This window comes from Boleophthalmus pectinirostris, unplaced genomic scaffold, assembly GCF_026225935.1.
Source record: "Boleophthalmus pectinirostris isolate CB_2022bp ecotype Guang Dong unplaced genomic scaffold, ASM2622593v1 HiC_scaffold_14, whole genome shotgun sequence".
NCBI lineage: Eukaryota > Metazoa > Chordata > Actinopteri > Gobiiformes > Gobiidae > Boleophthalmus > Boleophthalmus pectinirostris.
Window position 1 is genome coordinate 23,511,451 of NW_026571047.1, and position 25,430 is coordinate 23,536,880.

General features: G+C 36.4%; 2 protein-coding genes across 4 annotated transcripts in view; one reads left to right on the top strand and one right to left on the bottom strand.

The window, feature by feature from the left end:
• The window catches only part of LOC110160424 (cGMP-dependent protein kinase 1-like), a 168,688-nt gene extending 161,185 nt beyond the window's left edge, over nucleotides 1-7,503 (bottom strand). The window contains 2 exon segments of the mRNA XM_020925065.2: nucleotides 5,441-5,646; nucleotides 5,648-7,503. Of these exon segments, the coding sequence (XP_020780724.1) occupies nucleotides 5,441-5,646; nucleotides 5,648-5,758 (317 nt within the window). The 5' untranslated portion in view covers nucleotides 5,759-7,503.
• A 147-nt stretch (nucleotides 7,504-7,650) lies between these two features.
• gprc5c (G protein-coupled receptor, class C, group 5, member C) overlaps nucleotides 7,651-25,430 on the top strand; it is a 31,470-nt gene continuing 13,690 nt past the window's right edge. For 2 of the 3 annotated variants that reach the window (XM_020925066.2, XM_020925067.2), the window contains exon 1: nucleotides 17,978-18,189. The gene's annotated coding sequence lies outside the window, so the exon portion shown is untranslated. Of the gene's footprint in view, nucleotides 7,775-17,977; nucleotides 18,190-25,430 lie in introns of those variants that run through there. The other variant, XM_055150613.1, reaches the window with a different exon arrangement.

Consider the following 25,430-nt stretch of genomic DNA (forward strand, 5'->3'; position numbering starts at 1 on the left):
CGGAGATGTCCTCGTATAACTGTAGCGCATTTGTCTAACCACAACAGGAAAGGAAACAGGTGGTTTTAAAGGCGCACTGCGTAACATTTCTAGAGGATGGTCCAACACCCAATAACCTAATGTCTCCGTGGAAATATTACTGCTTTGTCAAGAATGTTCCACAGTAGGGGTGTGCAAAAATACAGACATATCGATATATCCTATTGTTTAATGAGATGATACAGTATTGATATCGTGGGCTACTGTATCGATATATCGCCAAGAGTATTTTTGTGTATATTTTACTAAATTTTACTAAATTATTTTACAGTTGTGTTGCCTTTTTTAGATAATGGAAACTCATTTATGCAACACATTTGACATTTTCACTGTTTTGATGATTAAAATGTTTGTGTTTCATATGAACTTTGCACAAGAAGTGGTTTAACGAAGACTTTTAGTATCACAGCCATGATTTAGCCATTTATTTTTTATTGAACCGTATTGAATCGTTTTGAAATATATCGTATCGAGATATGTATCGTATCGTGGCCAATGTATCGAGGTATGTGTCGTATCGTGGCCTATGTATCGAGGTATGTATCGTATCGTGGCCTATGTATCGAGATATGTATCGTATCCTGGTCTATGTATCAAGGTATGTATCGTATCGTGGCCTATGTATTGAGGTATGTATCGTATCGTGGTCAATGTATCGAGGTATGTATCATATCGTGGCCTATGTATCGAGGTATGTATCGTATCGACAACTTCTTCATGATACCCAGCCCTATTCCACTGTATAAATTAAACCCATCTATCACAAGGGAGACAAGCAGATTACAAGACTACGCTACGTCAGATCTGTGGAGACTCGCCCCTATTCATAAAAAGAATGATTGTATTTTTGAGCAATAAAAATACCCGTAATGAGTAAATGTTAAATGGATATGTTTGAAGTCATACCAAAACCAAAGAACATTCCATGCAAACCAACATCTCCTTGGAAGCAAGTTGGCGCCAGATCCTCCACTAGAAAACTTGTACAGTGCGCCTTTAAGTGCTAGACACATGAGCATTTAAAGGTGCAGTACGTAACTTTTTGTGGAGGGTCCGCCACCTGCTTGTTTTGATGGAGATGTTACTGCTTGGTTTGAGATCTTGTACAATATGGTATAAAAGGACCCATGATACGCTATTTTCTGATCTACAGGGTTCCTCAGGGTTTTTCGCTGACAAAATTTCTAAACTTTTCCATAACTTTTTCATGACCTAATGTGAATTTTCCATGACTTTACAGCACCTACATGTGTAGAATTGATCAGACTTTTAGGGCTAAATCTGAAATGTTAACTCTTTCCACTCACCTTATGGTTTGGGATTATAGTTTTTTAACATTCAAAATCCTGTCAGTGCATTTATTGTCGTCTCTTTTAAACAAAAGGAGCAGACGTTCAGAAATAATCATAACAGCCTCATGACAACTTAATAGAACGCTGTAGTTGCATGAAAGAGATACTAAAATTCCATGACTTTTCCAAAACTTTGATTGAATTTACAAAATTCCATGACTTTTCCTGGCCTGGAAAATGACATTTTCAATTTCCATGCCCGTGAGAACCCTGGATTTATGTTAAAAAGTTTTCCCAACAAAAACATATCTGGACTGTGTTTGTTTAACACAAAAATCCTGCATATTTAGGCTGAGTGGAAGGTGGAACAGAGCATTTCGAGGTTTGGCGATGTGAACAGACTAATAATAAAAGGGTTACTCAAACATGTGTAAATGAAACAAAACACAACTCTAGGTATGTTTTTGATGAAGTAACAGCATGATTTAAAGCTCACATGAGTCAATTTTGCGTAATAGGACCTTTACTCTTGCTAGAATAAACTAAATATACTAATAAATAGAAGCAAAGAAGCTGAATCTTAGAGCGCACTGCTTAAAACTGCAAGTCACAGATTAGAGTAAAAATGATGGATCACCGGCGCTTGAGGAACTTAGTGCATTTCCTCTGTGTTTCTAAATGTTATAGTTTATTTACTTTGTGCCTTGGGGAACACTTTAAGTTATAAAACCCAAAAAGAGCTGAAAATGAACAGATTTGAGGAGAGAGACGTGATTGTGATTTTGGGTGGTTGGATAGTGGCCACGGGCGACAGGCTCTGGGGAGGAGACAGACTGACAGATGGTCATAGAGAGGAAACACAATGCCAGGAATTCTTATATCTGTAATAAGAATCCACAATTATCCACATATTTTGAGCTATAAAACCACCTTTAATGTCATATGGTGGAACATTTCAGGTAGAGCTACAACATATCCATAACAACAAGCAGGTGATAGACCTACAGCTAAAAATTTAGTGTCTCTTTAAAACAAGATTGGATTTTATAATCATGTTATCAGCTCCAGGAAAAAAAAATTGGGGAGGGAGTTGACAGAACTAAACAAACTAAACCAGGCCCAAACCATCAGGAATCAAAATACAGTGATCCCTCGTTTATCTCGGAGTTACGTTTTAAAATTAACCCGCAATAGGTGAAACCCCTCACCACAAACTTTATACACTTTTCTCCGACAGCACAGTTACACCCTTTTTGCAGCTTTCTTAAATCTTATTGCTGCTGTCGTCCTTATGTTATTTTCCTCTTTCTTTATGTAACAAACTGAATTATTCCATAATGGCGCCCTACAGCTGCGTAACTTCTCCTTTCCTTCACCGTGTCTAGAAATCTAACTTTTTGTGTGATGGTTACATCTTCCTCTGCCTTTTGGGTGCGACCACAGGAGTCTTTTTCAATGCAGAACATTTCATCGACATTTTGTGGGTTTTGTCAGGGAGAAAACTTCCAAATATACAGCACTTCAGAATCACACTGCTAGAGATCGAACATTTATGTAAATTTGGAAAACTGAATGCATTCTGTACTGTATAGAAGACACAGCACAGAGGAGATTAATTGACAATGGTCTACAGTCCCTTAGCCAATCAAGACGCAGGGGGAGGAACACAATGCAAGTTCATACGCTTTTAAAAAAAGCTGGAGGTCTCGAAGTGTCCCCATAGTCGAAAAAAATTTGTTTGATTACATTTTTAAATGTACATATATATTATATGTCTTTCTCTTTGCTATTATATTAAATTGTGATGTGTGAGCTACTGGGTTCAAGTAATTTCCCTTGTGGATCAATAAAGATGATGTAATAAAGAGATGCTTTTGCATTAAAAATAAAATTGCATTGCATAGTTTTTTTGTTTGATCTCTCCAGTCGTGTTTAATTTAATCAGTTCAAAAAAGGTGAGAATTGAAAAAAAAAAAAAAATGTGGTTGTCAAATTGATTTCATTTCAATATTCAAAATTCAAAAATTGTGTTGACAGTTCATAACTCAAAAAAATCTGTACTGTACAGGAGACACGGCATAGAGGGGACTGATTGACAGTGGTTTAGAGCCAATCAGGAAGCAGGGGGAGGAACACAATGTGCGTTCATATGCTTTAAAAAAAAAAAAAAAAAAAGCATGAAAAATTGTACACAAAAAAATTCGTGAAACAGCGAGGCCGTGAAAGGTGAACCGCGTTATCCCGAGGGACGACTCCAAATATTTAAAGGTGGTATATTACGAAAAACTGACTCTTCTAAGCTTTAAGCCATTTTATAATGTCGTTACCTCCTTAGAAACATACCCAGTGTTGTGTTTTGTTTCATTCACACGTTTGAGTAACACTTTATTATTAGTCTGTCTACATCTCTAAAGCTCAAAATGCTCTGTTCCACATTGTGATGTCATGAAAAAGTAGTAGTTTTCAAATTAACAGCTACTGTTTACTACAGATTGGCAATTCCAGTTCTGAAATTATCCAAATGATTCTAGTGAAGATGAATAGAATTTAAAAACACAGAGGAACATTTCCTGTATTATTACACAACATCACAAGGCAGAAGAGTGTTTTCAGTTTGAGAGAAGAGCTTAGCGTAAATATGCAGGATTTGAGTGTTAAACGGGTGCAAATGAAACAAAACACAACTCCGGGTATGTTTTAATGAGGAAACAACATTTTAACAGATCAGAAAATGTTGTAATACTGGACCTTTAACCTAGACAGCTGTGCGCTCTCTCCGGGCTCTTGAGGAAGAAGGGAAGATTGGTGTGGCAGAACTCACTCAAGTCTAAACCAAAAATTAAACCATGGATTTAATAACTTGAACTAAGCCAGGTCTATTAGGATTAAACCAGGTCCAAACCAGCAGAAAGAACAACACATTTATATTCATAGAAACAGTGAAAGTGTTGTGTGTTTTGGGGCTCAGGATGGAGTGCTCACTGAAGTCTAAACCAAGGGCTAAACTAGGACTAAACCAGGACTAAACCAAGACCTAACCTAGGACTAAACCAGGTCTTAATTGAGACTAGTAAAAAGGGTGGACCAGTCTGGGTAGAAGGGTAGTGTGGTGTGGCAGAGCTCACTGAAGTCTAAACCAAGTACTGAACCAGAACTAAAGCAGGACTACATCAGGACTAAACCAGAACTAAACCAGGTCTTAATTGGGACTAATGTGGGTTGTGACTTACTCTGGACTCTTGTGGTAGAAGGGCAGCATGGTGTGGCAGAGGTAACTGAAGTCTAAACCAAGTATTAAATCAAGTACTTAACCAAGTACTAAACCAGAACTAAAACAGGACTAAACCAGGTCTTCATTGTGACTTTATTTGGACTCTTGGGGTAGAAGGGCAGCATGGTGTGGCAGAGCTCATTGAAGTCTAAACCAAGTACTAAACCAAGTACTAAACCAGGCCTACACCAAGACCACATCAGGACTAAACCAGGACTAAACCAGGACTACACCAAGACTACGCCAGTGCTACACCAAGACTACACCAAGACTACACCAGGACTACACCAAGACTACACCAAGACTACATCAAGACTACAACAGGACTAAACCAGGACTAAACCAGGACTACACCAAGACTACACCAGACTACATCAGGACTAAACCAGGACTACACCAAGACTACACCAGGACTACATCAAGACTACAACAGGACTAAATCAGGATTAAACCAGGTCTTAATTGTGACTTACTCTGGACTCTTGGGGTAGAAGGGCAGCATGATGTAGCAGAGCTTGCTGAAGTCGAAACCAAGTACTAAACCAGGACTAAAACAGGACTACACCAGAACTAAATTGGGACTAAAAACCAAGACTAAACCACGGCTAACCCAGGACAACACCAGAACTTAACCAGGTCTAAACCAGGCCTTAAATGAGACTAAGAAAGGTCCAAACCAGGAAATACTACACTATATATTAAATTGATTTATTGTTATAGACAGTTGTGGACACACTTTGGACCCTTGGACTCTAAACCAAATTCTAAACCAGGCCTTAAACCGGACTAAACCCAGTCCAAACCACGCGATATATTAAAATACACAGTTGTGACTCACTCTGGACTCTTGGGGTAGAACGGCAGCGTGGTGTGGCAGAGCTCGCTGAAGTCCACGGCGGTGGGTTCGGCGGAGATGGCCTGTCTCTTGCTCCGGTGCTGGTCGGGCCCGGGCAGAACCAGACTGTGCTGCCCGACCTGCTGAGCTGTGGCCGGCCGGATCACGGAACGATATTTGTCCAGTTCATTCTGTAATCTCTGGATCAACTTCATCTTTTTGGTCCAACTCCAGCTCGAGCTCGTCAATCAGTGCATCCCTTTGACGAAGCTCTTCTATCTTCTCTTGCAAAGCGTACTGAAGGTCTCGGAGTGTCCCCATAGTCCCGAAAAGTTTTAATTTTACATATATATCTAGACGCGTTTCTCTTTCTTATTATATTATACTGTGATTTGTGAGCTACTGGGTCCTAGTAATTTCCCTTGTGGATCAAAAAAACTTGAGATTTGAGATGTTTTCGTATTAAAAATTAAATTGCAGTGCGTTTTTTCGTTTGGTCTCTCCAGTCGTGTTTAATTTAATCAGTTCAAAAAAGGTGAGAACTGAAAAATTAAAAAAACAATGTGGTTGTCAAAGCGATTTCATAAATCTTTTAGCAAAAATATTCAAAATTTAAAAATCGAGTTGACAGTTCCTAACTCAAAAAAACACACTTGTGCAAATGAGTTGGCTGGTTAGGTCATATTATCTGATTTTCATGGGAGAAATTTGTGAAAGGAAGAATAAAAAAGGTTGCATAAAATTAATTATACGTCAATATGTTGTGCAAATTTGTAAGATACTTGATTGGGCGACTCTATAAAATAAGTCAAAATGCTACTTTGTCTTAAAAACAACATAAAAATACTAAGTTGAGGGATTTTAATAATTATTTGAAACCGCAAGCTGAGACTAGTTAGTACATTTGAGTTCTTATAAAGCATTTAACATAGCCTATTCTTTTTGGTTCGTCAACTGAATTAAAAGTAAAAAATGGCATTTGCTACATGTTTAGTTCACACTTCTCCAACTTCAGATGTTCTCAGTGTGCTTCATGTCATCCCAAATTCAGGTAAGCTCACTTTTACAGACCGCTGACTGAAATACACAACTGCAAACTCATCACAGAATCCACGTTTCTCTCCTTTTTAAGATTTTGGTAAAACATGATCTCTCTCACTGATCAATGCTACATCAAAAGCAGCTGTTTTGGACTTTGAGATGTTGCCTGCCTCTTTTGCTCGCTCCACAAATTCCTGTTTAGAGATTCGCAACTAAAACGAGATATTTTGCAAGTATCTTCACTCTTATTTATACAATAATGAGATGTTTATTCATATATGTGTGTCTATTAAGTAGCCTGTATTCTATGTATTAAGCTACTAAAGGAATTAAAACTCAAAGACGAACTTATCTCTCTTCCATATTAGGTATAAAAATTGCATGAAAAACAGCTTACCTTTGAGAATTTTTTATATAAAACTACAAGAATATTAGTTAGCTGGAAGTTAGTTCAATTTTCCTTATTAATTACGTGTTGTGACTCCAAAAGCATGCACCTCGACGTCTCCAGTTGAAAAAGATGCCCAAGTATTACCTTATTATTGGTAGTACAGTAAAAAATATATATTCTTTGAGCTTCTTATAGTAGTTTTCTTCTTAAAATTATCCAACGTGTCCAACACCATGCACTGAAGTAAAAGAAAAACTACAAACAAATAGCAAAACCCCCAAAATATCTTGAAAATGTTAAGTAAACGTGTCGATGTGTAGCCTACTATCTAAGCACGAAGCTGTACATGGAGGCTAAAACTTTTTTATCTTAAATTTGCATAACAAATACGAAGTCCAAGCATGCAAATAAGTTAAAATAAGTTCAACTGTTCCTACTTTTTGTAACGTGAACGCGAGGAGGAACATTCAAATCATCCAGTAAGCTCGTAAAAGTTCGGTAACGATGCTCAAATATGCGTAAATATGCGTAAATCGTATTATTTAATGCAAAAATACAACATAAAAACGACGTATTTAAGGACATCCAAACGAAATCAGCTGTAGTTCAAAATCTGCAGCGCGTAATGTCCAAACTGAATCCACGTTGAGATGAGAAAGTATTGGAAGAAGCGGCTCCAAAAAGACGTTTCCTCCTGTGCACAAATTTCGTAAAAACACGGCACCGATTTGCGCGCTGACAGCCTTCTCCGCGTGCGTGCATTTGTGTACCCGAGGGAGGAGAACACGAGCGCGTGGAGACGAGCGAAAAACGAGCGTAAAAAGCGAGAGTCACGTGTGCGCCGCGAGTTTGGAGCGATCGGTGGAGATGGGAAAGCAGGAGCAGCGGAGAAAGCGAGGAATTAGGTATCCGTGGGAAGAACGTGGGTAGAGTGCGGTGCATGCTTCTGTCTTAAGATGTTACCAATATTTCCGTGCGCTGTGTGTCTCTGTGGTGCAGACATTTGTGAAGCAGTTTTCTTATCTCTTCCTCTTTGCTCCCAATCCAACGCATCTTCTGTTTTTTTGTTTTTTCTTTCTTTCTTTGTAGTCAACATGACATCTTTTTCCTACTTTAGTTTGGGGCAAGTTCTCTGCAAAACAAAATATCTTCACGAGTCACAGTTGCAGTTGCACTGCGTAGCTTTTCTACTGGGCGATCTGACACCTGTTTGTCTCCATGGAGATGCATTTGCAATGTTTCGCAGTATGGCATTAAACATGTAGCTTGGATTTATTCAGTTAGAGTCGTTTTTATTGCTGATAAACGAAAAAAAAAACATTCGAAAAACATGTATTCTTACAGTGAGCAGACTCGCCTCTCCACAGATCTTGCAATTAAGCGCAGCAGTGTCACCTCTTTGTTTCCATGGAGATATAAAAATCTGCTTAACCCCATACTGTGAAACATACCGCGCAAAGCAATCACATCTCCATGGAAACAAGCAGGTTAACCAACTCAGACAAACAAGTAAAACAATAAAAACAAGAAAAGTTATTCTCAAATATTGTCTTATTTGGAGAAGCACTTTTTTTGTCTCTTTCCATCTATAGCCTCATTCCTCATCGTCTTAACACAGTCGCTCTTTGTCTCTTGTGTGGAGGTATATTTCCTGATTTTTGTGGAGAAGCAATAAAAATTTCTCCTTTCATTTGTCAAGTGACGGGATATTTTTAATCCTATAGAAGATTCACTTTGCCTCTTTGTGAAGTCTGGCCTCTTTCGACAATGCATGCTCCCTATTCTTCATTTCTAAACATGCGAAATATGTCAAAGGTTGTCAGTTCAAAGCCAGCTCTGACAAGTGCTTATTGTCTGCGTGTCCTTGTGCAAGATACTTCACCTTGCTTAAAGAGCAATGTTATAATGTTGTTTCCTCGTCTTAAACAGACCCGCAGTTGTGTTTTGTTTCATTCACATGTTTAACACAGACATCCTGCATATTTTTAGTTTTCCTCTCAAACAGAAAACACTCTGTTCCACCTTGTGATGTCATGTTGTCATACAGGAAGTGCTCGAGTGTGTTTTTAAACTCCATACACATACAAACTCCAACCTGTAGCTCAAGAGGTATCAGTAGCTCTCCAACCCCTTCCAAGTAGCTCGCCAAAGGATTCCTAAATTATACATATTGCGCTGAATAACACACATTTGATTGATTAAATGCCTATTTCCTTTCTAAATGTATAATTTTGATGTCTACATTTGTGCACAGATAACTGATAGTGGCTTATGTTTTATAGACATCTAACTGTACCTCATTTTCATCTTACCATGGGGCCCGGTCAAGCAGAAATACAGCAAGACCAAAAATTCTAGTTAATGCATCTGATATAAAAATGTATTCAACAGATACATATGTACTCTAGTTTATGAAACTGTTTACCTTTTTTCTGTACCATTTTTGATTCTAAAGTTACATACATTTTAAACAGACCATGTATGAAACATGGAACAAAAATTATTTCCCAAATTTCAAAGACCTGCAAATCATGTAAATAAATTGATGTATTTCATCATATCTTGTGTTATTCGATCTTTGAACTGTTGATGAAGGTACATGATTTTTCAAAACAAAAAGTATTTTAAATGATAAAAATTAGCTTGGAAGGACTGACATATTTTATAGAAATAGTTTCCTTTCATTTTGAAGTAATATTAAAGTATTCGGAAGAAAAAAGCTGACAAATTATGCAAAATCATGCACCTTCTACTTGCTTGCACAATTTTCCTCTGTTACTTTTCCCTCCGTTACCATGACCTTTCTTAATAAAAAATCTCATTACTCAAAAAGTAAGAGGTTTTTCACCCTAATCTTGTACCATATGGTAGAAAACTATATGAAGCAAATATTCAAACCAGTTTGTTAAGGATATGTAAGTGAGAACCGCTATCGCTGTTTGTATTTATTGCCCAAAAAGTGCTGCATATTTCATTTCCTCCATTACCAACAGTTTTTAAATTTTTTGTCAATAACTTGAAAGAATATCTCAGGTTTAACTTTACCCTGTTGGAGTGTTAACTCTTTCCTACATTCTGATTTACTTACTTTACTTATTTCAATAGTCCCTCTAGTTTCTGAATAAGAGCTATTTGAATGTAAAAAATCTGCCCCTGTTTCCCTCCAATACCGCTTGACCGGACCCCATGGCTCTTGTATTTACACAATTTCTGGCGAAAATGAGTAGCTCTCTGGCATTTTCGTTTTACAAAAAGTAGCTCACAGGAGGAAAAAGGTTGGAGACCTCTGTCATACACCTTCACAAGCATCACTGAACTAAAAGAGAAAGGTTGCTGTTATAATTTAAACTCTAGACGACATCACGAGGTGGAACTGATCGTTTTGAGCTTTGGAGATGTATACCAGTAGCTCTCCACCCTCTCTTCCAAGTAGCTCGCCAAATGATTTCTGAATTACACATATACCGTATTTTCCGGGCTATTAGATGCGCTCTTAAGCCTCTAACTGTATCAAAAAACGACTGCGCGCCACAATCCAGAGCGCCCTATACACGAATCCACTCGGGTGTCGCAGCACGACTTCCGTAAACTATAAAGCCACACGCAAACACACACGGAGCAGACAGCGACCGCACAGCGAAACAAACGAGGAATGGAACGGGGGAACAAACTGAAAAAGCGAGTGCAATGTGCCACTTCTAGACACAACTGAACAACTGAGTCACTGCGAACACGCCGACAATCCAGCGGTCCCAGACAGCACCCTCCCTACACGCCACAACTGAACAAAGCAAAGAGTCACCGTGAATGCGTCAAACAAAGTCCCACTGACCCATCCAACTGTTGTGTTTCATTTAAAGTCCGGGGCGGTTTATTTGTGAAAAAAGATAAAAAATAGACCATCTAATGACAGTGCGTCTTATAATCTAGAGCGCCTAATAGTGCGGAAAATACAGTAGTTCTGAATAACTAAAACTTGATTAATTAAATGCCTGTTATTATTGTAAATCTATCATTTTGATGCCTGACTTTGTGCACTCATAAATAAATAATGGTTTATGTTGTTTTATAACTGCACCCCATCTAAGTTTTGCTATGGCTCTTATGTATACTTTATTTCAAGTGTCTCCAACCTGTAGTTCGGGAGCAACCAATAGCCCTCCAGCGCCTTACAAGTAGCTCGCCAAAGGATTTCTGAATTATACGTACTGTACTAAATAACTCAAATTTGATTAATCCACTGTAAATGTGTTATTTTGAACTTTGTGCACTAATAAATGGAAAATGGTTTCATGTTTTCAGGCATCTAACTGTACATTTAAGGCTTGCCCTCTTGTATTGAATAAACTTCTTGCAACCGCTAAAATGAGTCACTCTCCGGCATTTCCATTTTGTAAAGGTAGCTCACTGGACGCAAAAGGTTGGAGATCTCTGCTTTATTTCTTGCGGTCGCTAAAATGAGTAGCTCTATGGAATTTTTGTTTTGTAAAGGTAGCTCACCCAAGGAAAAACATACGAAACCCCTGTTTTATCGGCATCTGACTGTACCTGAAGGCTTGCCCTCTTTCTTTCTTACAATCGTCTCAGTTTCTTGCCTCCACTAAAATGATTAGCTATCTGGCATTTTTGTTTTGTAAAGGTAACTCACTGGAGGAAAAAGGTTGGAGACCCCTGATGTAGACAGACTAATAATAAAGGATTACTCAAACATGTAAATGAAACAAAACACAACTCTGGGTATGTTTTTGAGAAGGTAACAACATTATAACATAAATTAGTTCACAACAGTCAATTTTGTGTAATATAGGACCTTGAAGTAGCTACTTTCATTACTAATTATCGTATTTTCCGGGCCATTAGACGCACTCTTAAGCCTCTAACTGCATCAAAAAACGGACCGCGCGCCCCACAATCCAGAGCGTCCCATACACGAATCCACTCGGGTGTCCCAGCACAACTTCAGTAAACTATAAAGCCGCACCACCAACAGGGCATGCAAACACACACAGAGCAGACAGCGACCGCACAGCGAAAAACACCCACAGACACACTCATTACTCCACAAGGACGAGGAACGGAACAAAGGAACGAACCGAAAAAACTAGTCCAATGTGCCAGTCTGAGTCACAACTGAACAACTGAGTCATTGCGACCGATCCAGCGGTTCCAGAGGTCCCAGACAGCACCCCCCCATGCACCACAACTGAACAAAGCCCAGAGTCACCGTGAACGCGCCAAAAAAAGTCCGACTGACCCATCTAACTGTTGTGTTTCGTTTAAAGTCCAGCGTGGTTTATTTGTGAAAAAAGTTAGAAAATAGACCATTTAATAACAGTGCGTCTTATATTTCAGAGCGCCTAATAGCCCGGAAAATACGGTAGTATTTTTTACCAAAGACTGCTAGTTCAGTTTGTCCCAGCAAGAAGACGCAAGAAAAGTTAGAACACACACGAGACATACAGTTCTCCTGATGGCTATCCTGCAGTGACATCATAGGCCATATAGGAGATAGGACATAGGAAGCAGGAGATAGGAGCTAGGAAGCAGGACAAGGAGATGGTGTGGCCCGATGCAGCAGACCCAGAGGAAGTGGGTTGCTCTGGTCTAATCTTCATTACTTTAATGAGAGCAGCTGTAGGTTTGGGAGGAGGGTCCACAGAAAAACAGGCTGCTACAATCTTCCCCATCATCTGACAATTGACCATTTATATTATTGCCTTCCTAAATCACCATGGCTCTTATTGGACATGGCCTTAATGTGTGGTTTATAGGTTTTCTGTAGAAATAAATAGCAAAACACGTGTATCTTTTTTTTTTTATTATTTTGAGTGTTAGGGCTGCAAAATGAACAGTAATTGAATCAAAATCGCCATTTGAATGGACGCAATTAGCAAATCGCAAAGGCTGCCATATTTAAAGTACCATAATTTCCTCCACTAACAACTAAATATCCTGTCATAATCTGAATATAACTGCTAACCCTGTAGTTTAGAGCTGTGCAAACATGTCAGGAAATGTGATTCTTGTATTAGTTTTAGTTTATTTCTCAGTGTTTTTGTCAATTGCGTTAGAAATGTTTAAAATGTGAACTTTGAACATAATCCTATTGAAATACAAGTAGTAATAGTAGTTTTAATTGTAGGAGTACAACTAGAAGCAGGCCCGTCGACAGAAATTTGGGGGCCCGGGGCAAGAAGCCACACATGGGCCCCTCTCTAATATAAATGAATAGGCATAGGGTCCAATTCTGGGCCCCAGGGACAACAGACCACTTTGTCCCCCCTGTCAAATGCCCTGACTAGAAAATCTGTGTATCATTCTTTCATTCGTTTTTCAATATAAAACCAAAAATAAGAAAACAGTTCTCTTTATTTTTCTCCCATACCAAAATGAAAAAAACAGATAACGATTTGTTTTTTCAGTTTTCGATTTTGTGTTTAAATGAATAATGGAAAAAACAGATAACGACTAAGGACTAAAACAGGACTAAAACAGGACTAATCTGGCCTCAGTCCCAGTCTGGTCCAATCCTGGTCTCAGTCCTGGTCTCAGTCCCGACACTCAGTACTTAGTCTTGATTTAGTCCTGTTTTAGTCCTGGTTTAGACCTGGTTTAGTCCTGGTTTAGTCCTGTTTTAGTCTTGGTTTAGACCTGGTTTAGTCCTGTTTTAGTCCTGTTTTAGTCCTGGTTTAGACCTGGTTTAGTCCTGTTTCAGCCCTGGTTTAGACCTGTTTTAGTCCTGTTTTAGTCCTGGTTTAGACCTGGTTTAGTCCTGTTTTAGTCCTGGTTTAGACCTGGTTTAGTCCTGTTTTAGTCCTGTTTTAGTCCTGTTTTAGACCTGTTTTAGTCCTGTTTTAGTCCTGGTTTAGACCTGTTTTAGTCATGGTTTAGACCTGGTTTAGTCCTGGTTTAGACCTGGTTTAGTCCTGTTTTAATCCTGTTTTAGTCCTGGTTCACTCCATATGCAGTGAAAAAGTCTGGCATCACAGTTTAAGTTTTGGAAACGAGAAACAGTCATTATCCGCTTTTTACATTATTCATTTAAACACAAAATCGAAAACTGAAAAAAAGAATCGTTATCTGTTTTTTTTTTTTTTGTTTGCTTGTTTTTCATTTTGGATTTGGTAATGAAGTAATGAAGAAACTAGTTAATGTTTTTTTTTTTTTCGTTTTCTTATTTTTGGTTTTATTTTGAAAAATGAATGCACGAATAATACATGGATTCTAGAAGTATGTAGTAGCATTAGTATATACACTAGTAAAGAATCAATTGGATTTTGTGTTACTGTAGATCTATGAAATTCCCTGTAAAATATCTATTCTATTGCATGACATGTTTTCATCAAAATGTCTCGTTTTGGCAGCGGTCCTCCCTATTTTAACCTTATCACTTTCCTTCTTCAAAATAGCCCAAGGCAGCTCAGTCTAAAGCCAAACTTCAGCCAGATAAAACAAGGTAATTCTATAGTAAAACCTGAAAACTCCAGCAGTCTGTACAAGGGGAATCTGCATCACCTTTCGTCACTTTTGAGTCACAGAAAGATGATGTAAGACGAAGGAAACCCAAGACACAGCCACATGACAACAAAAATATGTAACACTAATGAGATGGGAAGTGTGTAATATCAAAGAGTGTTCAGTCATAAAAATATCTGTCTGGCCACTGCTAACTAGGAACAACTCACAACTGTAAAACACGTCTTTAAAGTGCCCGTATTACGCTGTTTTCTGATCTGTTATCATGTTTTATCTTCGTCAAAAACAGACCTGGAGTTTTGTTTTGTGTCATTCACACGTTTAACACACAAATCCTGCATATCTAGGTTATGTTCTTCTCTCCACTGTGTTTTTAAACTACATACATAAGAATAATTTGCATTAATTCAGCCCTGGAACTGACCATCTCTACTGAGGTTAAAAGGTAAATGTTAACTAAACTAACTTAACTATAGTGACATCACAAGATGGAACAGAGCATTTTGAGCTTTGGAGGTGTAGACAGACTAATAATAAAGGAATACTCGAATGTGTGAATGAAATAAAGTTTTTAATGAGTAACAAAATTATTACATGGCTTAAATCTCACAAGAGTTAATTTTGTATAATCTAGGACTTTTAATGCATAAACTATGAAAAATTCAATTGATGCCTTATATATTTCATAATATATATAAAATATATATATATATAATAATAATAAATAATAATGTGTAATTTTGTTAAGACTGATTGCTTGTGTTCAATGATATGAACAGAAAAATGAGACAAGACAGAAATGCAGAATTTTTAGAATAGGCTTACTGTGATGTGGAAAAAATTAAATAAAATTAAAAGACAAACAACCCCATAACTGAATGAAAAATCAACATTTCTTTTGACTTACTGTATTAAGACACACTGGCTTGACCAAAACAAAATAGACTACTGTACTTCTTGTTGTGGTCCTATAGCACCCTCTGTTGGGAAAGATGTGCCATTGCATCATAAAATCTACCCAAAAAAAAGTCATAATTTATGCATAGTTTATTGATATATTTATATTGATATAGCATATAACATAGATATTTACAGTATTTTATTGCAGCAGTATTGAGAGGTAATAGAACAAATTGCAATTAGGCTAACGATTACTCTTCATTAAAATCAATAACATTTTAAATTTTCTATGTAGCCCTAACTGACTTTTCCATGAATGTTTGTAGCTTGGGTATATCTGGATATCTATTCAAAGTTTCCTTTTCAGCACGCTTCCAATATAGTAGGGAGGTTGTACTTGCAGTGACCAGTTGAGGGCGCTATAAACCAAGTAAAATTCTGAAATTCAATGGTAAACCACCAGTCAGTTACAGTGTATTGCGTTTTATCTACCTCAAGGTAAATAATACAGTAAAAATACTTCAAAAAAGGCTATTTATTACAGTCCTTTTGATGTTTTATGTCCAAGACACAAAATTCATACAAAATACAACTGCAACTAGTCCTATAGCTGACTACTTCTACTACAACTACTACTATTATTACTACTACTACTGTTGCTACTACTACTGCTACCACTACTACTACTACTACTAGCATATTACTGCTAGTACCAAAACTATACTTGGCTACTACTAATATTACTAGCCTACTATTACTAATATGACGACAGGTACTATGACTACTACTGAAAAGGTTGAGGAAGAAATTGTAAAATTAGCAATTTATGATGTTTTAGTCAATAGTAGTACTACTCTAACTCTCCACTACTACTAGCCTTGAACTATTTCAATCACCACTACTATTACTGTCATTACTATTACTACTATTACTATTACAACCACTACTACTACTACTACGGCTACCATTTCTTTCATTTTATTTTCATTTTTATTTTATTTGAGCAATTTGTTACACAGTGTAAAATAAAATAGGCATACTAAAAAAAGTGACACAGCAATGCTCATAACTACTACCATTTCTACTAGGTTACTGTACTAGCCTACAAGTACCATTACTACTATTACTAACCTATTACTACTACTTCTTTTACCACTAATACTGCAAATACAAGTAACACTACTACTACTACAACTACTACTACCATTACTACCATTACTAGCCTACTAATACTACTAGAACAACGACTACTAAAAATGTTGATAAATAAATGCTAAAATTAGAAATTTTGGATGTTATAGTCAATAGTTATACTACTCCAGCTACTACTACTAGCTTTAAACTACTTCAGTCTCCAATATTACTACTACTACTATTACTATGGCTACTACTGCTTTTATTTAATTTTTATTTTATTTGAGCAGTTGGTTACACAGTGTAAAATAAAATAGGCCTACTAAAAAAAAAGTGACACAACAATGCTCAAAACTACTACCATTACTACCAGGCTACTAATACTGGCCTACAAGAACCATTACTACTATTACTACTACTGCTACTACTACTAGTACTACTACGACCACAAATACAGGTAACACTAATGATACTAACTGCTGCTAATACTACTACGTAAAATATAATAGGCCTACTACAAAAAAAAAAGTGACACAGCGAGGCCCAAAACTACAACCATTACTACCACTACTACTACAAATACTTGCCTACATAGCCTACGAGTACCATTACTACCAGGTTACTAATACTAATACTAATACTAATACTAATATTAATACAAGTACAATTACTACTATTGCTACTAACTTATTACTACTACAACTACTAATACTACTAATACCACAAATACAAATAATAATAATGATACTAACTGCTGCTAATACTACTATGTAAAATATAATAGGCCTACTATTAAAAAAAAGTGACACAGCAATGTTTGAAACTACTACCATTACTACCAGGCTACAAATACAAATACAAATACAAACACAAATACAAATACAAATACAAATACAAGTACAATTATTACTAGTACTACTAACCTATTACTAGTAAGTAAGTACTAGTATTACTAGTACAACTACTAATACTACTAATACCGTAAATACAAGTAATACTACCAGGTTACTAATACTAATACAAATACAAATACAAATACAAGTACAAGTACAATTACTACTAGTACTACTAACCTATTACTAGTAAGTAAGTACTAGTATTACTACTACAATTACTAATACTACTAATAACGCAAATACAAATAATACTAATGATACTAACTGCTGCTAATACTACTATGTAAGATAAAATAGGTCTACTACAAAAAAAGTGGCACAGCAATGCTCAAAATTACCACCATTAATACCAGGTTACTAATACTAATACTAATATTAATACTAATACTAATACTAATATTAATACTAATACGAATACGAATACTAATACTAATACTAATACAATAATACTAATACAAGTACAATTATTACTATTATTACTATAATTACTAACCTATTACTGCCACAACTAACAAATACAAGTAATACTAATAAAGATACTAACTGTTGCTAATATTACTATGACTAATACTTGTGTTTACGTGTGATTTTTCTCGCGCACTCATCCAGGGCCCGCGCACACTCCCCTTTAGCTACGCCCCTGGATGAGTTCAGATTTAGACGCAGGTTTTTGTCGGGTCCCATAAAGAAACGCAGCTGTGAGAAAGACACGAGCGCGTTCAGACGGATCTCCGGGCTCTAATTTGGGCAAAACATGATCAGGCTTTTGTTGTGATTGTCTTTATAACTCATTTAAAAGCAGCAAAGTCGAGTTTAGTGATAATTTTAGTGTATTTAAACTTCTTTCGCGCTCGGATGGTGGTGTTTTGATCCGGAGCAGGTGAATTTATCGGGAAACGGGCAACAACCTCCAGGTAAGAAAGCACGCAGTGTTTTTACGCACACTTTTTTTTACACTTATACAAATACAAATCATTTAAATAAACCTTTCTTATTCATTGTATGGTTTGCATGTGCAGTTTGGTCCGTAGTTTTGTCTTTTTTACGCATCTTGTTTTGGTTTAAAAAAAAAAAAAAAGAGAGAGAGAGAGAGAGAGGATGCTCAAAACACCAAGAGTAATAAGCCTAATTAGTGTAGAGTGTTTTCTAATCTTTTAGTTTTGTAGTTGTTTTTAATTAGCCTATATCAATATCTGACCATTAAAAGTGGTAAAATAAAGAGGCTAATTTACTAACGTAGGTCTGTTTAGTGTTTTGTCTTTGTTGAAAACTGAAATAAGCTACGTTATGTTAAAGGGGCCATATTACGTGTTATAATGTTATTTCCTCATCACAAACAGACCTGGAGTTGTGTTTTGTTTCATTCTAACACGTTTAACACACAAACCTTGCATATTTAGGCTGAGCTCTTCTCTCAAACTGAAAACAAACAGGATAGAGGAAGTGCTCCACTGTGGTTTTAAACTCCATACACCTTCACCTTCATCATTTGGATAATTTCAGCACCTGGAATTGCCGATTTCTACTCAACATAAAGTAAAAGTTAGATGTTATTTCTACCTCTATATGACATCACAAGGTGGAACAGAGCATTTTGAGGTTTGGGGATTTAAAGCACATGTGAGTGAAACAAAACACAACTCCGGGTATAATTTTGAGGAGGTAAGAACATTATAACATGGCTTAAACCTCACGAGAATGCATTTTGTGTAAGATAGAATATTTAACTTCAGCATATTGAGGTAAACTTATTATGGAGGTCTAATAGTGGAAGATATTCAACCCTGAAATGTTAGAGACTACAATAAAGAATTATATAACACTTTATGGTCACATAGTTGCACCTGTGGCAGATATTCAAAATAGCTGGACCAGTATAGCGGCATCATGTCGTCATGTTTGCAAACTTGGCCAGAAAAGACTCAATACTTATTTGGATATCATAGAGATAACAAAACCACACTGTGCTGAAATGTAAATGAATGTAATCTTCAATGGAAAAAATAATAGTGTAGTAGTTTTGCTACTTGCCATGTGGTCTAATTATAGTTCGGATATAGATTAAAGGGCCCATATTACACTGTTTTCTGATCTATGTTATAATGTTGTTTCCTCATCACAATCATGCCTAGAGTTGTGGTTTTTTTTCATTCACACATGTTTAACACACAAACCCTGCACATTCAGGCATTTAGGAGTTTTTCTCGCAAACTGAAAACACTCTGTTCCAACTTGTGATGGTTATACAGGAGGTGCTCCACTGTGTTTTTAAACTCCATACACATTCAGTATATTTGGATGATTTCTGCCCTAAAATTACCAATCTCTTCTGAACAAAATGTAAAAGTGTAGCTGTTAACTTGAAAACTATCGCTTCATGACATCAGAAGGTGGAACAGAGCATCCAGAGCAGAACTTTGGAGATGTAGATGGACAAATAATAAAGTGTTACTCAAACATGTGAATGAAACAAAACACAACACCAGGTTCATGTTCTTGAGGAGGTAACGTTATAACATGGCTTAAAGATCATAAAAGTCAGTTTTGTGTAATATAAGACCTTCAAAAAACTTTCTATTCATGAAATATTATATGCATGTGAATTTTTTTCTCTATGAATGAGTTTTCCACCTAATATGCAGTTTCAATAGTTTCAGGTTTAACTATTTTCTGATATTGCTTTTTGACAATTATTACAAGTCTTATAATACTGTATTAAAGCTGCATTGTGTAACTTTTCTGGTGCTTGTTTCTATGGATATGTCCTAGAATGTTCCACAGCATGACATTAAACAGCTCTACTTTACATTTATTAATTTGTGAGCAGAGTCGCCTCTCCACAAATCTGACCTGTAATTGCCTGGTTTGGTCTCCATGATGATAGAAAGGTTTAATGTTATACTGTGGAACATTCCAGACAAAGCAATAACATCTCAACAGAGAAAAGCATTTGACAGACCCTCCACCAGAAAAGTTACACAAAGCGCTTTTAAATGGCATACTGGGACTTTCAGGTTATAAAGTTTATTTCTGTCCTATTAATAGTCAGTATGTTTCCTTATGCAAAACCTTCCTACAATACAGTCTCCTATTGGACTTTTTGCACGGTTAATGATTGACTGGACAAATATTGACTGTGTATAATGGTGTTACTTTAAATCAATGCTACATGACACAGTTGCTAAGGTTTTTAAGCAGTTCAAGTTATGAATAACCATCGCACTAGTCTCTCTCTTTTGTATTAAATTACACTGAATGGACAAATCAATACATTCTCATTGACTGTCAGAGCTGTGTTACAGATACAGGGAAGAGAAAAGACAGATCAGTTGGCAGAGAGGGCAGTACACACAATATGCACTGTTACTTCATAATAAAGTACTTTTGCTTTGTTGTGGTACACGTTAACTATGAAAAATTTAATCCCAATACTACTAAAATCTGTGTCCTTAAAGGTGCATTGTGTGACTTTTCTGGTGGAGTATCCGTCATCTTGCTTGTTTCCACATTCATGTTACTGCTTTGCCTGGAATGTTCCACATTAAAGCATTAACTTAAACATATCCATAAAGGTGTATTTACTGCTCTCAAATATCTTTGGAAAACACGCAACTACATTCTTACAGTGAGCGGGCTTGCCTCTCCGTAGACTTGATCTGTAACTTGGCCCGGTGCTATCTGCTGGTCCCCATGGAGAAAGATAAGTGACGCCATACTGTAGAACAGGTCATAGATCATAGTAAATATGTATTAGAGCTGCCCACCGGCTACAGATAGACTATAGAGACATTATTTATTTAAAATGTTGTTATTATTTTATATTCTGCTTGTTCTGGATTCAGTGTTTAAGCAAAACTATTATTAAACATTTATTTTAATAAGAAAAGATTTAACATTACGTATCTCGAAAGAAGAGAAAGCATGCAGATGTTGTTGAAATTTTTCAATAAATATTTAATTTGGCCCAGTTTTTCAATTCATCCCTCTGTAATTTAGAGTTCGACACTCCTGCTGAAGAACATCGCGCAATAACATTACCATGGATACAAGCAGGTGGTGAACTCTCCTCCAAACTTAGTTAAGTTATATTTGTAAAAGTAAAGGAAAGCACAATTCACTAAGCTTCTGTTGCTACAGCTGTTGCTACTATAGCTACTTCAACTAAATATAGAAAGCGGCAAGTTGGATTCCTGCCACCAGCATAAGGCACATAAGACTGTTGTGTCCTCAGGCAAGACACTTACGAGCAAACCTCAGTGACTTTTATACTGTATAATATATTGGCAGTGATGGAAAGAATACTTTGAAAATGTACTTAGTTAAAGACTACTGAAACCTGCATTAAAATGTATTTTGTAACTGATACATGGTCCAATCAGGGTAGTGTTTCTGAATACTATAACGTCAAATTGAATAATGTCATAGAGTAAAAACATGACAAATAATTACAAACAACTTTATTTTTGTTATTGTACATTAATTTATGTCTAATTAGAGACAAAAAAATCACTAATACCATGCAGTTCAAATCCATAAATGTAATATAATTTAGGTAGAATGATCAAATTGTCTGATTATATTATTTCTTCAGTCTTTTCTTAAAGGGCCCATATTTACTCTATTTTCTGATCCATGTTATGATGTTGTTTCCTCATCACAAACATATGTACCTGGAGTTGTGTTTTGTTTCATCCACACATGTTTAACACAAAAACCCTGCATATTTAGGCTGAGTTCTTCTCTCAACCCTTGCACCTTGTGATGTCATATGGTAATACAGGAAGTGCTCCACTGTGTTTTTAAACTCCACACACTTTCAAAAGAAGTATTTGGATGATTTCAGCCCTGGAATTGGCAATCTCTATTAAACTAAAGGTAAAATGTAGCTGTTAACTTGAAAACTACAACTTCATGACATCACAGGGTGGAACAGACCATTTTTGGAGATGTAGATAGAAACAAATAGAAACAAAACACAACTCCAGGTCTGTTTTTGATGACATAACTACATTATAACAAGGCTTACAGCACACAAGAGTCAATTTTGCGTAATAAAGGACCGTTAATGACACAGAACAAACAAGCATGTCATTTCATATCTTGGTTTCGTTGTTGTTGTCATAGAAATGTGACTATGAAGCACACACCTTAATGACCACATAACAAAATTATCAGTGTGAGACATTGTGGTGTTTCTTTATACTGACTCACATAATCCAACAGCACCTATAGATGTCAGTGGATCCACTCCCAGTAAAGTAAATGTGACAAAGAAAACACATTAATTAGAAGGATGAATGAAGAATAAAGAATAAAGGGAGGAGATATTAACCACAAGTAATGAGCGCCATAAATAGTCAACACCCATTATTTTAATCCAGGAGTAGTTTTGGGTCAGGCCCATGGTAAACATATCATGTATTGAATTTTGTCAAAAATTTAGATGATGCAGGACAAGGAACAGGATGCTAGTAAAATAGTAGTAATAGTAGTAGGGGTAGTAATGGTAAAGGTAGTAGTGGTAGTAGTAGTATCAATAGCAGTAGTAGTAGCAATAGTAGTACAGTAGTAGTAGCAGTTGTTATTGTTTTTGTAGTATGGTACATTTTGAATTTTGGGAAAGATTTATATAATGTAGGCCAAGGAACCATATGCTAGTAAAGCAGTAGAAGTAATAGTAGTAGTAGTAGTAGTAGTAGTAGTAGTAGTTAGAGCAATTGTAGTGGTAGTGGTAGTATTAGTAGAAGTAGTAGTAATAGTAATAGTAGTAATAATTGTAGCAGTAGTAGTATTAGTGGCAGTAGTAGTAGTAGAAGTATTAGTAGTAGTAGTTAGAGCAATTGTAGTAGTGTGGTACTGGTAAACATATCATGCATTGAATTTTGGGAAATATTTATATAATGCAGGCCAAAGAACACTCTGTTAGTTAAGTAGTAGTAGTAGTAATAGTAATAGAAGTAGTAGTAATAGTAATAGTTGTAGCAGTAGTAGTATTAGTGGCAGTAGTGGCAGTAGTGGAAGTAGAAGTAGAAGTAGTAGTAGTAGTAGTAGTAGTAGTAGTAGTAGTAGTAGTAGTAGTAGTAGTAGTAGTAGTGTCAGTAGTAGTAGTAGTATTAGTGGCAGTAGTGGAAGTAGAAGTAGAAGTAGAAGTAGAAGTAGTAGTAGTAGTAGTAGTAGTAGTAGTAGTAGTAGTAGTAGTAGCAGCAGTAGTAGTAGTGTCAGTAGTAGTAGTAGTATTAGTAGAAGTAGTAGTATTAGTGGCAGTAGTAGTAGTAGAAGTATTAGTAGTATTAGCAGAAGTAGAAGAAGTAGTAGTGGCAGTGGCAGTAGCAGTATTAGTAGTATTAGCAGTATTAGTATTAGTATTAGTATTAGTATTAGTAGTAACAGTAGCAGTAGCAGTAGCAGCAGCAGTATTAATAGTAGTAGTACTAAAAAAACAAGTTGCTTAATAGAAAACAAAGCACATTGTAATACACAGGAAATAAATTCTATTACTACAGTAAATGAATACATATTTGATTTGCTCCAGTGTTCTCTGGCGCCTCTGTCTAAAGAGTAAAAATGTTGAGGTATGTCCAAACCCTCGAGTAATAAGTAAACTCCTAGTTAATATTTTTCAGATCTACTTTTAACATGTCCCCCTCATTCTCTCAGACATGTGGGTTTGGGCTCTGAGGGTTTTTATATAGGAGTAACTACATAGATCTTGACAATATAAAAGGGCGCGTTCATACTAGAAAACAATAGTCACATTTTTGGATTCAATGTTTGAAGCTTTTCACTGACAAAGAATTACCTATGGACCTTTTTATTAAATGTCCTACAGAACACTTTTTTTTTTTTTATGAGCTTTTAGGCATGTTATAATGCTGCCTTGAGTTGTGTTTTGTTTCATTCACACAGCTTTAAATGCACTATATAATGTCAAGTAGTGGTAGTTTTCAAGTTAAGATCTACCTTTTACCTTTTGTTTTGCACAGATCGGCAATTCTAGGGCTGTAATTATCCAAATTATTCTAGTGAAGGTGCATGGAATTTAAAAACAAAGCTCTCCTGTATTACCACATGACATCACAAGGTGGAACAGAGTGTTTTCTAAGAGAAGAACTCGCCTAAATATTCAGGACTTGTGTGTTAAACATGTGTGAATGAAACAAAACACAACTCCAGGTCTGTTTGTGATGAGGAAAAAATATTATAACATAACATAGACCCTTCAAAAGACCCAAGCTGATTAGAAATGATAAAAAATGTGTTTGGAAATCACAAAATTACTAAAAATACACTGTCGGAAGTTGCATTGTCATTGAGTTAACTGTCTCTTAAACTCATAAATGACTCACACTGTTATATCAAATTATAAAAGAAGCATCTCCTCCCATCGAAAGAATGCACTTGCAATTGTCTAAATCCATGATAGAAAGGTCTGTCGAGGAATATTCCAGACAACGCATTAACATCTCCATGGGCACAGGTAATTGTAGACCACCTGAAAAGCTACACAGAGCACCTTTAAGTGACCCTTCCTAATTTTCCCCGTCTCATCAAGATAAGTGTGTGTGCCGATCGCCAGCTTAAACCATTAGGATCCCGCGAGCCCATCTCAGACAATCTTATCGGTGTGGGTTAGGCAGTTATCTTGTTACCTCAGACTCTGTGGCATTTTAACCATCTCATTGACGATCTTTGTTTGACATTGGCGTTTTCCTTTGATACTCCACACACACTCATCCAGCCTGACGGTCCTTGGGTTCGTCATGGAAACAATGAATGTTATTTGACACATTATAGAAGAGTTTGGCCGCCTCCCATGTTTGTATTGTCAGGAACACAATATATAATGTAATATACTGGACATTAAATGACAAACCTGGCATAGAATTCTAAAGCTGACATTTGTGACTGACAATTATGTGAGCATGACTAAGACTTAATTAGTCAGGAAGTTTATTTTATTAAGCCTGAAGGAGCTGCAAGGAATTAGAGTTACTAAGCCTGAGTCATTCTTAATAAACTACTTGTTCATTATGATTTAAACCATAAACCATGACAGATTTAGATTTAAAAAATTTCATAAACGTGACCTGCCAGTATCCCAGATACCAGGTAGACATGTTCAAATCAAACATGGATTTAACTTGTAAGAATTCTA